General features: G+C 28.3%; 3 protein-coding genes across 7 annotated transcripts; 2 read left to right on the top strand and 1 right to left on the bottom strand.

Annotated features, from left to right (window-relative positions):
* Positions 1-792: 792 nt before the first annotated feature.
* On the top strand, positions 793-5013 carry LOC118443661 (luc7-like protein 3). Its single transcript, XM_035870970.2, is given in 10 exon segments — positions 793-1140; positions 1279-1527; positions 1606-1812; positions 1892-2053; positions 2155-2348; positions 2433-2524; positions 2616-2685; positions 2774-2785; positions 4660-4676; positions 4679-5013. Coding segments are annotated over 10 exon segments (1158 nt in total). The 5' UTR covers positions 793-1035; the 3' UTR covers positions 4729-5013.
* Positions 5014-5114: 101 nt separating this feature from the next.
* On the bottom strand, positions 5115-8518 carry LOC118443663 (mitochondrial glycine transporter). 5 transcript variants are annotated; one of them, XM_085654948.1, is made up of 8 exons: positions 8512-8518; positions 7670-7732; positions 6413-6531; positions 6246-6330; positions 5971-6150; positions 5706-5877; positions 5373-5632; positions 5115-5297 (listed from the first exon to the last, which is right to left on the bottom strand). In XM_085654948.1, the coding sequence occupies exons 1-8, from the start codon at positions 8512-8514 to the stop codon at positions 5271-5273; spliced, it is 909 nt and encodes a 302-aa protein (XP_085511074.1). In that variant the 5' UTR covers positions 8515-8518; the 3' UTR covers positions 5115-5270. The 5 variants fall into 5 exon arrangements, with proteins under 5 accessions (XP_085511074.1, XP_035726866.1, XP_085511078.1 ...); XM_035870973.2 differs by lacking the exon at positions 8512-8518 and adding an exon at positions 8019-8501; XM_085654952.1 differs by lacking the exon at positions 8512-8518 and adding an exon at positions 8384-8493.
* Positions 8519-9264: 746 nt separating this feature from the next.
* Positions 9265-11243, top strand: RpS9 (ribosomal protein S9). Its single transcript, XM_035870979.2, has 4 exons — positions 9265-9421; positions 9674-9912; positions 10202-10388; positions 11031-11243. Exons 2-4 carry the CDS (start codon positions 9690-9692, stop codon positions 11200-11202), a joined length of 582 nt encoding a protein of 193 aa, XP_035726872.1. The 5' UTR covers positions 9265-9421; positions 9674-9689; the 3' UTR covers positions 11203-11243.
* The last annotated feature ends 3066 nt before the right edge of the window (positions 11244-14309 follow it).

Genomic DNA, 14309 nt, shown 5'->3' with positions numbered 1-14309 from the left:
TTTTTATATCGTAAAAACAAACTTCGTTAATTCGAATCAAATTAATTTTAACTCTTTGCAATATGTTATTGCATTTTTACTGGTTTTCGAATTAGTACATTATAATTATTGGATTGATAGAACTATATATGTATTAAATGATTTGTATAATTTCTATGTAATTACCAACCATCATTGTTTAATAATACTATTTGTTTTTCAGAAAAAAGTCTTATAATATTATTGAATATTAAAGTATTATATTTTAATTATTTAAATTTATTGAAATTTTGTTCAGAATATATCTATATAAGAAAAAAAAAACCAGAAAATAAAAAAAATCTATCGATTGATCTTTTTTACTGACTTAGCTGACCAATTACAATAACTTTAAATTTAAGATACCTTCAATGCCCTCAAGTGACACGATAAAAAATCACACATGCTATCGATGTTGTCTGTATGGTGGTTGGTTTAATTTTATCTGTACAAATCGTTTATACAGATTATATTCTGTAGGTAAATAAGAAGACTCAGAACGATTATGATTAATGAAAATTTCCAAAATTTATAATAAACAAAAATCATTTTATTTTTCTATATAATCTCTATCATATCGACTAATAGACTTTCATTAACTAGATGGTCTAAGCGACTTAGAAAATATAGATCTCTTTAGTTTTCGCGATTACAGCGCCACAACATCACGTGACCGAATTGCCACAAAATATAGTTCTCTTTGATGTACAGCGCCACAGCGCGGTCGCATGACTGAACTAACATATCTGTTTACAACGCTAGTGTCATCTATAGTGTAAAAGTGTTTGTAATATTACTGAGTCTTATCACTTTTCTGAGCTGTCCGTTTATATATTACTACGTGTAATTTTTCTAAACGTCGTTAATATTCAATTATTTTATCGTTCGCCTTTCGTTTTGTTCGAGTTTTTCGAGAAATATAACGTTTCGTTTGTAGCGATTAATGTCATTTGGACGAAATTATTCGACGTTTTGAGTTTTCGTCTAACGTTCGGAGTTAGGTCATTTTTTTGAAATATGGCTGCTGCCGCTGCTGCTGCTTTACTTGACGAGCTTATGGGGAGAAATAGAAATGTTCTTCCCAATGAAAAACCAAAAGAACTTAATTGGGAGGATCCTGAGGTATGATCACGTTAATAAAATTGTTCTTTCGTTTCTTCCAACGAACACGTCATTTGATTAACGATCGATGCTTTTAATATCATTTTAATGATTAATTTCTACGTTATTTGATAATAGCTAAGTTTTATTTCTTTACAGTTTTGCAAATTATATTTGGTAAAATTCTGTCCTCATGATTTATTTGTGAATACGAGAGCTGACCTTGGGGCTTGTTCTCGAGTTCACGACGATGAGGCGAGAGAACTTTTTGAGAAAGCGCCATACTCATATCGTAAACAGCAATACGAAGATGAATTTATTAGATTCTGTCAAAGTATGTTGAATGAGGTTGAAAGAAAAATTGTCAAAGGCAAACAACGTCTTGCTCTTATTGGAAGAACTGAAGCGGTATTTATTATTTAGATTTTTTTATTGAAAGTAATACAAATCATTAAGATTTTTAATTTTGTTATATTCTTTCTTCAGCCTACTCTAACTCCTGCACAGACTCAAAGAAATGAAGAACAAATAGCTTTGCTAACGGAAAAAATAAACAAATTAGTAGAAGAGGCAGAACAAAGTGGAATTCAAGGAAATGTAGAACAAGCTCAAGGCCTAATGAGACTTTGTGATCAATTAAAAGAAGAACGGGAAACTCTTAGAAAGTCTAACGATAATAGCCATTATAATCAAGTAAGTTTTTAATAGGGTTATTCTTTTGTTTATAAACATTATTTCAAATATTTTATTAAATATTTAATTTTCCATTAAGACTGCTGAATTAGCTGCGGCTCAAGAAAAACAAATGGAGGTATGTGATGTGTGTGGTGCTTTTCTTATTGTTGGAGATGCTCAACAACGAATTGATGACCATTTGATGGGTAAACAACATGTGGGTTATGCAAGATTAAAAAGTGCTCTTCAAGAAATTATGGTACAATCAAAATCAGCTAACTTTTATAATGATTAATGTCGATAGCTAACTTTTCTGTTTTCTTTTTTCTTTATAAACGTAAATAATTTGCTTTTGTATAGAATAAACGTGAAAAAGCAAGGGATGAAAAAGAGCAGAAAAGAGAAGAGGAGAGAAAACAGAGAGCACGTGCTAATGAAGAACTTGATAGACGAAGAAGAGAAAGTGATAGAGATCGAGATCGAGATAGAGAAAGGGATAAACGTCGTAGACGTACAGACGACGACAAGGGTAGACATGACTCAGGAAGTCATAGGTTAATATTTAGATAATTATAACGTGAAAAAAAAAAAAAAGAAATAATGCAATTATTAAATTCTTAATAAAATTTGTTTTACAGGAATTCTGGACATAGAAGTAGAAGCAGATCTAGAGAGAAGCATGATCGACATCGTGATGACGATAATCATCGACGTCATTCTCGCGATAAAGGTACAAAAAGTTAATCGATTTGACGAAATTCACTTTGAGAAATGAACTTATCCGTAATGACGTATATACATGTGTTTATAATCGTTTATAGGAAATCGAGATCATCGAAGTTCCAGTCACCATAATCGTCGTCGCCATCGATCTCGAAGTCGAAGTCACAAGTAACTACTCTTGATTGGTTAGTGAGTGAGAACTAAGCCAGGTATGCACTAAACAATTAACGATATATTCGTCTCATTTACTGTACAGGTTCTTTACCAGGTGAGTTTCATTAGATGCACATAATATGTACATGATAATTATCTGTGATTTTGAAGAATCGCATACAGTCACAACGTACCAGTCTTTGATCCTGCCTATTAATTGGAGAAATGCTCTTACTAAATTTCATATGGACCTGATTGTACAGCATTTTATTTTCAATGTGACGAGCTCATTCTATGTAACATATAGCTTGAAAAAGCTGCATCGAGGTAATGTCGAGCAAGGAGTAGTAAAGTCGTTCACAAAAGAAAGGTATATTTATCATGTAGTACTATAGATATTGTCTACAGAGCAAGATAGGAGAAGGTATACCTATGCTTGCTTTGATCGGTATAATGTCTTCATAGGTTAAATACAGTAAATCATTATGTAATATCAACGACTGCATAGCTTTTTTGTCGAAAAGAAATTAGTGGTTTAGTGGAGGAAACAGTGCCTACTTCCGTAGACCTGCAACGACAGTGCCCTGTGTGACTGTGACTATACAAACCTAGCTTCTGCTACGCATTTCTGAGGTATTTATATCGGAATGATAATACCAAACATGTCCTTTTCTTAGGAAAGTTAGACTTTTTTGAAATTGATGATGTTTATTTTTGGAGTGATACTTCAGTGCTAGTGCTTAAAGGAAATGATAACAAAGTCCTCCTGCTATTACTTTCCTTACTTCCTAATTGCAGTTGATTGGAGCATTGTCAAGATGACTTTCAATGATAATTTATCTGAGAGTTTTTCGTTTAGGGACATATTAATGATACCTATGAGAACAGAAATTGGATAGATCAATTGTAGTATTTTCAAACTTCGAACTTAAATGTTCAGAGTAACTTTCCTGTTATTTCTATAGCCAGTGAGTTAAAAATATGAAATTGATTCAATTGTCATCATAAATATTATACCAGTATCAAATTGATTATTTAAACATTTCCTCTATTTGATAAGGAATTTCTTACTACTCCCCTTTTTACAATTTATAAGAAATGTGTATCATATGAAATATTTTCTTCCCTCCTTGCACGTGTCACTTTATTTACACTTTTAGTTCTTAATGGTTAGGGTGCGGGTAAAATTATAATTTTTATAAATGGGTGAAATGATTATTCTTTAGCATTATCCTACATCGATCAAAAGGATCACAACAGAGGCCATATGGATCATAAATTGAGCTGCTCCTAGGACTTCCCTCATTTATATATAGTCTCATATTATTCAGTTTGCCATGTCCTTCGTTTCAGCTTTGATAGAGAAGATACATATTTTACATATGTCTTACATTTACACAATTCATTAATGATATAAATGTTTCTTTATTATTATTATAATCTGCTTTTTAAATATTTACTTACAGAAATATAAAAGTTTACTCTAATAAACTTCAACTTCAATATTATCATTTTGTATTGCAGCACAGAAATATTATAACTTTATTACAAATATTATAATATTACATAATTATATTATGTAATATTATATAATATTACATAATATAATTAGTATTTAATAACATATAGAGATAGAAATAATGGATTTTAGATCTATGAAAAGATGAACTAAATATTTTTTTAGAAAATTAATTAATTTTATTTTTTTTTTTTATATTTTTCAATGATACTTATAAATCATATAATGGAGGAAACATAAGTTCTTATAATTTTAAAGCTGCTATCATAATGATATTTTGAATTATATTAATTGCTTACTCATGCATATAATTGAAGTATAATATTATTTCTGTTTAAGAATTTAACATAATGAGGTTAACAACAGCTACAATAAGGGAATTATGTTAAGCGTTTGAAAGTAATTGCGATTCGTATGAAAATAATATTTGTTAAATCTTAACTTTTAAAACATGGATTCTCTATTTTCAGAGCGAAGACAGGGCAATGGGAATAACCAGTCCGACAGATCCACGTGCACTCTGCTTTATGTATTATTAAGGTAAAGATTTTGCATAATCTTCACATTGAAAAGTCATGAATTTTATATAAATATGGATGAATTTATTTAAAGTACTTTACGTCATTTTAACGAATCATTAATGATTCCTGAAAATCGGCCTTTAAATAATGCGTGAATGTTATTTTATTGCAATTTTATTTACATCTAAAAGTAATTGTTACATTACTATACATACCAACCAAACAAGGTAAAATGTCCATAGGTTACGTTGTAATACTCGTAATATTGTTATTTGAAATTAATAAAATGAACCTGAGAAAGAACATAAAAAAATAATCACAAAATGCAGATAAAGATTAGTCTAAAAAACCATTAAATGACTGGTATTATCTTGTACACTTGTAACATAAAAATATATATTTAACTAGGTAATCTATAAAAATATATAATTTATTAAATAAATACATATATTGGTAATACAATGAGCAATACGTTGCTTCATTCTAATACTGTATATAAATAATTGTTCTCATGTGGTTAAAATTTTCTATTTATACCAATCAGCATAATTTATTAAATTTTATTTTAACCCAATGCTTCGTGTAATCTGTAAAATTGATGGGTGGATTTAATTATATACATAATCAAATGATACTAAAAATTTGACCTAGTGTAAATATACCTGTTCATAAACAGTCCAAGCCATAGTAGTCATTAGTGTTCTTCTTAACATTCTAGGAACAATTCCTTTAAAATATCCTAAAATTCCATACTTTTTATACACAATATAAGTGGCACTGTAAATAGTTTTAAATTCATTTGGGTAAAGTTGCATCTTCGTTTTAATAACATCTGGTGGATGCGTTACAATAGCAGCAAAAATTCCTGCTAAAACCCCACAGCTGAAGTGTACTGGTACAGAGGTATTTTGATGAATGAGCTCTAAAGAAATGAAGAGTGCATATTAGCATTTAAGAAAATTACTTTTAATAAATTTATCTTCACCGTAGGGTACCTGTATGAGCAGCTATTTGTTTTAATTGTGTATAAAATAACAGATAAAGACCACTGTATGGTGCATCGCGAAGTAATGTTGGTACTAGGCCACTTGACAGACCTTTAATACCTTCTTGCCTATATATGAGCCTCAAAGCTTCTGCAACGCTATTGTATTTGTAAACGCCGCTCTATAAAAATATTATAATTAAATAATATAGAGTATTTTGTGAAACAATATATATAAATGCATCCTATTGGAATGTTATTTAATGCATTTGTACCTCAAATCGTGTTTTAACAACGGTAATTGGAATTAATAAACCACCAGACATAGATCGAGCTGTAATACCTAACGATATAGCTTGTAGAGGTGTCAATGGTTCTTCTAGCTGTAATGTATGTTTTAACCAATCCAAAGAGGAAAAGTAGAGTCCAACACCAGGGATGACCCTTGTTATAGACTAAAAAAAAAAATAATTTTATTAATATTCCTTTATTCTATGCAATTAACATATTCATTTTACATATTAGATATACTTTGCATTGTACTACTTACTGGTGTCATACCCCGCCATAATCCAAATACATTTTCTTTTTTTATTATATGTACAATTGTTGTTAGCATCCCATTTCTTGTTGGTCTGTAAATAGTTATGCGTGATACATTTATATCTAATATATCAAGTAGATTAATTTTATTAATAATCTTGTTTGATTACTTACTCAACATGAGTAGTAACTCTGCTTTGTAATCTAGTTTTAATTAAATCCAATGGTTGAAATAGAATTGTCGAAAAAGTACCAGAAAATGAGCCAGCAAGAAAAGATTTTAATATGGGATACTGTAAAAATATATTTTTTTTTTATTTTTTTTTTTTTTTTTTTTCTTTTTTTTTTTTTCTTTTTTTTTTTTTTTTTTTTTTCCTTGGAATAATCACAAGCCAATTAATGTGTAAACACTTATATCAATTCTAAAATGAATTAATCAAGTTCATTGTGTAATATAATACCAAATTACAAATAATTCCAACTATTGATTATCTCTTAAATTTATGTCTTTATACATGATATCTCGCACGAGTTTCCTCACGTGAATACTAATATCATTCAAAGGTCAATACAATTATCTCTTTGCGAAGATAAACATATATTGTTCGTGAACTTATTTTTATATATAAATAATTGATAACTATGCTATATTTTATAATAAGAATCATTTATCAGGTTTATGAATAAGATGATAAAATTATTCCATACTCTATTATTCATAATATTTGGATGATACAGTAATGAGTGTTAGTTATTATTTTGGTATTAGATTCATTATTTTGAAATTAACTTATCACTGTTTGGAAAATGATCAAGGAATACATACATTTTGTGATATTCAATTTCGACGTAACCAGGACGATTATAGACTGTACAAATACTTTTAAATATAAAACTATTCTTGGAATATTAATTTGAATAATATGTTCAATAAGTAATAAATAAATTATTTTTTTAACGCAAAAGAATACATAATATATTTTATTTATGAAAATTTACTTATACATTGGATACAATTTTATATATTATATTTCATGAATATCGACATAGATGTTTTATATAAATTTCAAATGAAATATAAACAATAATATTATAAGTAAAATATATTAAAAAGTAATATATGTTAAAAAGCAAAATAATTTTCAATTGCAAATTTGAATATAAAAGATATACGATCGTAAGATCTTGTGTGCCTTTTGTATTATTATAAAAAAAAAAAGAAATATCAATTAATTTAAAAAAAATAATACTTACGGCTCCTATAGCCTCCATTTTTATATTTTGTAATTGATTGGAAGCTTGTGAAATATAAATTAAGAATCACTGTAGTCTAGCTCTTATTGATGCAGCAAATCAATAAAATAAAACCTTTCTTAACTGTCTCGTGCCACTAAAGATACTGAAGTCATTTAAAGCGTGACGAATACTTACTTCCTTGCTTATCTCAGTTTCTTCGTTCTCCAGGTCAATTGAATGACCCTGCATATCAGAATACTGTCATATAAAAATATTAAAAAATGGTCGAGAGAAACGTGATTTAAACGTGACTTAGTAATATACGTAATATAGGAAGTTCATTATACATTGTTGAGTTTAAAGTCTGTTAATTTTTTATGTATAGGAATGACTAAGAGTATTCATGTAACCTTAATTTTGAAACAATTTTACTTGGTCTCATTAGATATGTTATTATACTCAGAAATAAGATTTTGTAATAGTCTTTTATATATCATATAGACATTAAAAATTATAATCTGAACAACAAAATATTATTACGTACACGAACACAAGTTATAGCACTGATATGATTTTTTCTTTTTTTTTCCATGAGAAAAATATAATTTTCACAGAATGTTTCAAAAGTTTTGTTATTATAAATCGTGATTTCCTAACGATTTATAATAACGATTTATAAAAGAATAAGAAAGAACTTGCACGTATATGTTAAACTTGATAAATTGATAACATAGGAACAAAGTAAATTAAACAAATGTCACACGTATCATACCGATAAGAAAGAATAAATAAATACCAAATTCTTTAAAGAATATAGATTAGGTTATCTTTATGTTTTTAATATCATATTTTTGTTTACTGGATATTTATGATGTATTATTATTGAGGAATTGTTTTACTGTCTTTTACTTTAATCTTCCATGTTTTTTATTTATCCGAAGTATGTCGCGAAATATTTCTTCATTCAAATGCATTTTTAATAAGTTTCACGCGTTTTATTACACTGGTTGTATATTAAAAAGAGATGTACAACATACCATTTTCTTTTTCTACTACTATAGTCGAAACTTGATTATTTTACATCATATTATTTATTATTTATACTTATGACCTGGTTATCATAAGTTTTTTATTAGTCATTGCATTTATTCATGTTTTTACGTATAATAATATAAATGATAGACAATAAAATTATATTTTGCATCGAGAGGAAAAATAATAAGATGCATGTACGATATATTTGTGTGTAAAGCATTCATTATTAGGATTTATCAATCAATAAATCATTTGCAAAAAGTATTAGATAATATTAAAAATATTTTTGTTGTCTATTAAAAAGAATATAATAAATAATAAAAATAAAAATTAACATAGAAATAATTAATATTGAATTATTTCGTTACTTAAAAATTATGCAACCGTTTATGATAATATGAATATTTTTAATTAACATCAATGACATTGATTAGAATTATCATGAAACAGGATCTTGACATATTTTTTTCAAAGAAATAGAGTACAATAATCAAGAAGAAAAAAAAAATACAGTTAATATTAGATAACATGAGCCTCTGATAATTATGAAATTAATTTTCGCAATTCGATTTATTTATTTACGTAATTTAAATATTATTAAATGTAATATTATTAAATATAATATTTAAATTACATATATATATATATATATATATATACGATATTAAAATGTATATGTACTTTTAATATCTTATAGATCATAATTAAATTGTAAAATATATATTTTTCCATTTATTTTCAGGACTTATAAAAATGACCGTTAGGAGGTACTGCAGTAGTTTCAAGTCGTTTGCGATTGGCTAACATTCACGCCATCTTTACGCTTGGAAAATGATTTCCGGTTTTAATGAACTCGGCCATTTTCATCGTTGTTTCGCTACAGTTAGGTCGTTACTTCAAGCCGGTTCTGAGGTAAGATAATTTTAATAATTATTTTATTGCTAAATGTTCTATAATTACTATCAATGTTTATTTATTGACTTCTATTTTAAAAATTAATATTATTTTGTAAGAAATTATATATTTATCTTTAATTTTATTCTCGAAGAATTTGTCTACAACGTGGTCGCCATCTTTATTGCTACACGTTTTTTTTTTCCAATATATTCTCGTTCGAATTATCACGTGGTTTTTGAAAGTATTCGGTTTTTTTTCTTGCATTAGGTAACGATCTTTCAATATGGTAAACGGACGAATTCCTTCGGTCTTTTCAAAGACCTATGTAACTCCCAGGCGGCCTTATGAGAAGGCACGTTTAGATCAGGAGTTGCGAATCATCGGTGAATATGGTCTTCGTAATAAACGTGAAGTATGGAGAGTCAAGTATACGTTGGCCAAAATTCGTAAAGCTGCTCGAGAACTTCTTACGCTCGAAGAAAAAGATCCAAAACGTCTTTTCGAAGGTATATATACACTAACACGTTTTATTAAATTTTTAGGTTAATATAAAGTTTTAGGTTATATAAAGTTTTTAAAAATTAATATTTAAGTATTTAATATTAAAGTATTTTTATAAAAGAACCGTGTAGAGTATTTCAAGATTATATGATGAATTCATTCTTTATTTTCTGACACCTCTTGACCTAACAATTTTGAGGAATGTATTAAGTTCTGAAAAATTAGGAAACTAAATAACATGTATGATAAATGTTAACGTATTATTTCTTTCCAACAAATCTCAATTGTTTTTAGGTAATGCATTATTGCGTCGTTTAGTGAGAATCGGTGTGTTGGATGAAGGACACATGAAACTCGATTACGTTCTTGGCTTGAAAATTGAAGATTTCTTGGAAAGACGTCTTCAAACTCAAGTATTTAAATTGGGTCTTGCTAAGTCAATCCATCATGCCAGAGTTTTGATCCGTCAACGTCATATTAGGTGAGTTTTTAAATCCATAGATATATAAATGATCTTTTATAGGATTATTGTAGCCTTATAATTTGGGCAAGGAATATCTGTACATTTGCAGATAATTTCTAATCTATTAAGGCGAGATAAAACGCCTGGTTAATCTCTGGGCAAGGATAATTCTTTGTCTAGTTTCATCCCAGGAGACAAGTCGCTTATGTCTCAATTTGCGATTATTGAAGCATATATTTTTGCATATCTCATTCATGCTTGTAAGAACAAATCGTTTGATGCTATAACAAAAAATTTTTGCTACTACAGATGTCAGGACAGTTCACCTGATTGATCTCCTGACTTGACCAATAATCTAAAAACTTGACTTCAATTGAATGGGCAACTTCTGCATATGTAACTGAACGACTGTTCTATCGGCAAATAGTTAAAAAAAAAAGTTTTGAAGCTACTTTATTTCACACAGGCCACTTAAATGTTAGTTAAATACTAACATTTAACGTCTGTTGATATTATTGGAGCAATTGAAACTCGTCATCCTTATTCGGTATTGTGTTAACGTTTTCACGAGACATCTAGCGATAAAATCCATTCATTGGCATAATGATTGCAAAGTAATAGACTTTGTAAAGGGTTCCGAATGATGGTGTATCGTTTCAGGGTGCGCAAGCAAGTGGTGAACATCCCCTCCTTCATTGTACGATTAGATTCGCAAAAGCACATTGATTTCTCTTTGAAATCTCCATTTGGAAGTGGCAGACCAGGCCGTGTAAAGAGGAAGAACTTGCGTAAGGGCTCTGGTGGTGCTGCACCTGAGGAGGAGGAAGATTAAACTATAAATATGATAGTTGAATAAAAGTTTTATCAGATATACATCTATGTTCAAGTATATTAGGATTCCTCTGGGATTTTTATTTCCTGATTTTTGTTGTTTGTTATGTTTTTGCACAAGTTTTCCTTATTCCATGTGGAGTATCTATTAAAAACTTTCTCTCGATATTTCCTCGTAATCCGAAGTAATCCATTGATATTTTCTTCTAATGATTTATTGGTTTTTCTTTGTTACTCTTTGCTAACAAAATTTGCAATCATTTTTATAATTCTTCTTTCCTAATCTTTTTCCAATGGTTCGATAAAGTTTCCAAATATTTCAAGTGAATCTTTCCTCACATAATAATATATTTTTTCCTTTCCACAGAATTTTATTTTCCTCGTGTTTTTTTTCTTTCTCTCTCTCCTATCTTTTTCTTCATTAAACGAGTTATTTATTCTTCGGTAAGAAAACAAAAAAAGAAAAACAAATGCACTTTGTGCATTAAACTCTCGTATGCTAAATCTTTTTTCCAATATTAAAATTTAATTCACGTTCTGTAAGACTGATTTGTAGAGTCGTTTGCCTTATTTCGTTCGTTTTTTTTTTTTTTTTTTTTTTTTTTTTTATATTTATTTTTAGTAAGTCGGTAAGTCCTTGCATTTTGTACAGCTCGTAAAGAAGTTAAATTATACTAAGCAAGGTCACGTATCCTACATACGTTATAAGAATAAAAAGCAATGGAGAAGTTTGCAACGATCGGTAAGGTGGAACGCCTATCGCGTGATCTCTTGTTAGTGGGATCAAGAGTTTACATAGCGGTTTGCTGTTCGTGTGCAAATACGGGTTGTCTTGAGATAAGTGTCGGACGAAATAGTAGTCAATTTATATTGGATAGTATGAAATTTTTACGAAGATATAATTTTTTTTTTTTTTTTTTTTTTTTTTTAACAATACTGCGTGATAAGCGTGTAAAAAGAAAAAAAGGATTTTTCTTTCTTTTAAATGTACAAGAACCTAGTTACATTTACTGTTATCGATGACAACTGGTATAGTACGGTATATAGTGTATTTGCATATATATATATATATGTATATGTATATAGGGTGTCCCATTTTAACTCAACTAACGAGCCAATTATATTTACGATAAGACGTGGTCGACCGATAAATTCGACAGGAGACAACGACTTCGATGGGGGAGCTTCGTTTGCGAGTAAATAATTTCGAAGGCACGAAGCTTTCGAAAGTTTACGGTAGGGACGATATTCATGGAATATTCATGCTACGAAATTATCGAATATACCAAAAGCTTGTTCACCGTTGGTCCGAAGTTATTGCCCTTCGTATATTGGCATGTATAGATAACAAAAAAAAAAAAAAAAAAAAAAAAAAAAAAATAAAAAAAAAAGAAGGAATTAGAAAAAGAAAGAAAAATGCGCTCGTTGACATGCTCTCTCTCACTTGTAAAAGAAAGTATGCATTAAAGATGAACGATCGTGAGAGTGCTTGACCGACTTCGAGTAGCTTTAAGGAGAAAAGCTACGAAAGAGATTTTTTTTTTGTTTTGTTTTTTTAAATGGACCACCATCCACATTGTCACATTTTCGTTATTATTTAAATATTCCTTTAGATATAATTAATTCAAGATAATTGAAAGTGATAATTTCGTTCCAATTTGTGTTAAATAAATGAACGAACGTGATGGGTAATAGTTTTTCTTAAAAGTAAATATAATTATAATTTTTGTAAAATTACATTTTAGCGTTATTTAAAATAATCGAATATAATCTTAGATTAATTATAAATATCTTTAAATGAAGACTTTAAATCGTTTTAATCTGGATACGAATTTACATCTATTACGTAAAAGGTTCTTAAACGTATTTAAATATTTGTTAAGCTTTATACTAAGAGCTTGATTAATGTCGTTCGATAAGAACAATAGCTTTTATGAATATAACAATTTAGAGACTCGTTTAAAAATCATGTGATCCACGTGCATGATGAATATTTTTTTTCTTTTTTTTTTCCTTTTTTTTTTCTTTTTTTTTTCGACTTACTTTCTGACATTTATATTATTACGTATATATGAATATACATTTATCTTATATTAAAATCACAAGAGAGCGATAAATACATTTGTTTGATATTAACAAATTAGAGTATTAGTATTGATTTTTTAGACAAATATTATCACCATTTGATAATACGTAACTACGAATGACATTCCCAACGATACTATCCTCTTGCATTTTAATAAGAAGTCGCATAACTTTTCATCCCCACTTTCTTATTCTAAGCTTAGTGTCAGATTAGCCATTTAGAAAGAGAGGTTGTACATTCCGTGTCGCGCTTGCGCAACTACTTATGGTATGCACTTTGTAATCTTAATATACCGACTCGAAATACATATTTTCATTAGAAAGAAGATAGTTACGTTTATAAATTGCATAGAAAAGAATATGTAACTTGTGACGAGTTTTATATTAAATTCCTCTTCCTTCATCTTCTTTATATCGTTTATATAAATGTCCGAGTTGTTTTCATTTCATTTGATTTATTTTATTTTCTTTTATTTTTATTTTTATTTTTTTTTTACTTTTTTTTTTTTTTTTTTTTTTTTTTTTTATTTTGTTCGTCACAAATAGAACAATAAGCTCGATGAATTAATCGGTTATCGGTTTAGAGTTATATATAGGGTGTACAGATAATTTAGGTTCCATGTATAAAAAGTATAAGCGATACAAGTGAATTGTCGTATTTTCTTTCTATAGAGGAATGTTTTTTTTTTTAGGACACAGTGTATATATTTATATATATATATACACGACACACATATATATATACACACACACATATATATATATACATATGTATATATATGCAAATGAGACAAAGTTCAAACGAAGAACTATTGTCGTTGATATAGAACGTACAGACGACAATGTAGCCTGAAGAATCCAATCGTATGTTTATCGATCACAATTACAATATAAGCGTGTAAAATATATTTCGATATGTTACATTTTATTGATTCTTAATTTAACGATCTCTTTGGTGATACTAGGTTGAATATATTTATATCAAAGGATAATAGAAATAGTAAAGATGAACATTTATAATTT

This window comes from Vespa mandarinia, chromosome 1 (assembly GCF_050613455.1).
Source record: "Vespa mandarinia isolate Hongniang chromosome 1, ASM5061345v1, whole genome shotgun sequence".
Lineage (NCBI taxonomy): Eukaryota > Metazoa > Arthropoda > Insecta > Hymenoptera > Vespidae > Vespa > Vespa mandarinia.
Note: the sequence above shows the minus strand (reverse complement) of the source record. Positions and strands in the feature narration are given on the sequence as shown.

What these genes read in the sequence shown, in the direction of transcription:
- LOC118443663 (XM_035870973.2), bottom strand. Translation starts at nt 8,066, where the DNA reads ATGGAAAAAAAAAGAAAAAATCATATCAGTGCTATAACTTGTGTTCGT. An exon ending in GTGCTATAACTTGTGTTCGT is followed by an intron (nt 7,733 to 8,018) that starts GTACGTAATAAT and finishes TTTATATGACAG; the next exon opens with TATTCTGATATGCAGGGTCA. An exon ending in ACAAATAGCTGCTCATACAG is followed by an intron (nt 5,633 to 5,705) that starts GTACCCTACGGT and finishes TCATTTCTTTAG; the next exon opens with AGCTCATTCATCAAAATACC.
- RpS9 (XM_035870979.2), top strand. Translation starts at nt 9,690, where the DNA reads ATGGTAAACGGACGAATTCCTTCGGTCTTTTCAAAGACCTATGTAACT. An exon ending in TCCAAAACGTCTTTTCGAAG is followed by an intron (nt 9,913 to 10,201) that starts GTATATATACAC and finishes AATTGTTTTTAG; the next exon opens with GTAATGCATTATTGCGTCGT. An exon ending in ATCCGTCAACGTCATATTAG is followed by an intron (nt 10,389 to 11,030) that starts GTGAGTTTTTAA and finishes GTATCGTTTCAG; the next exon opens with GGTGCGCAAGCAAGTGGTGA.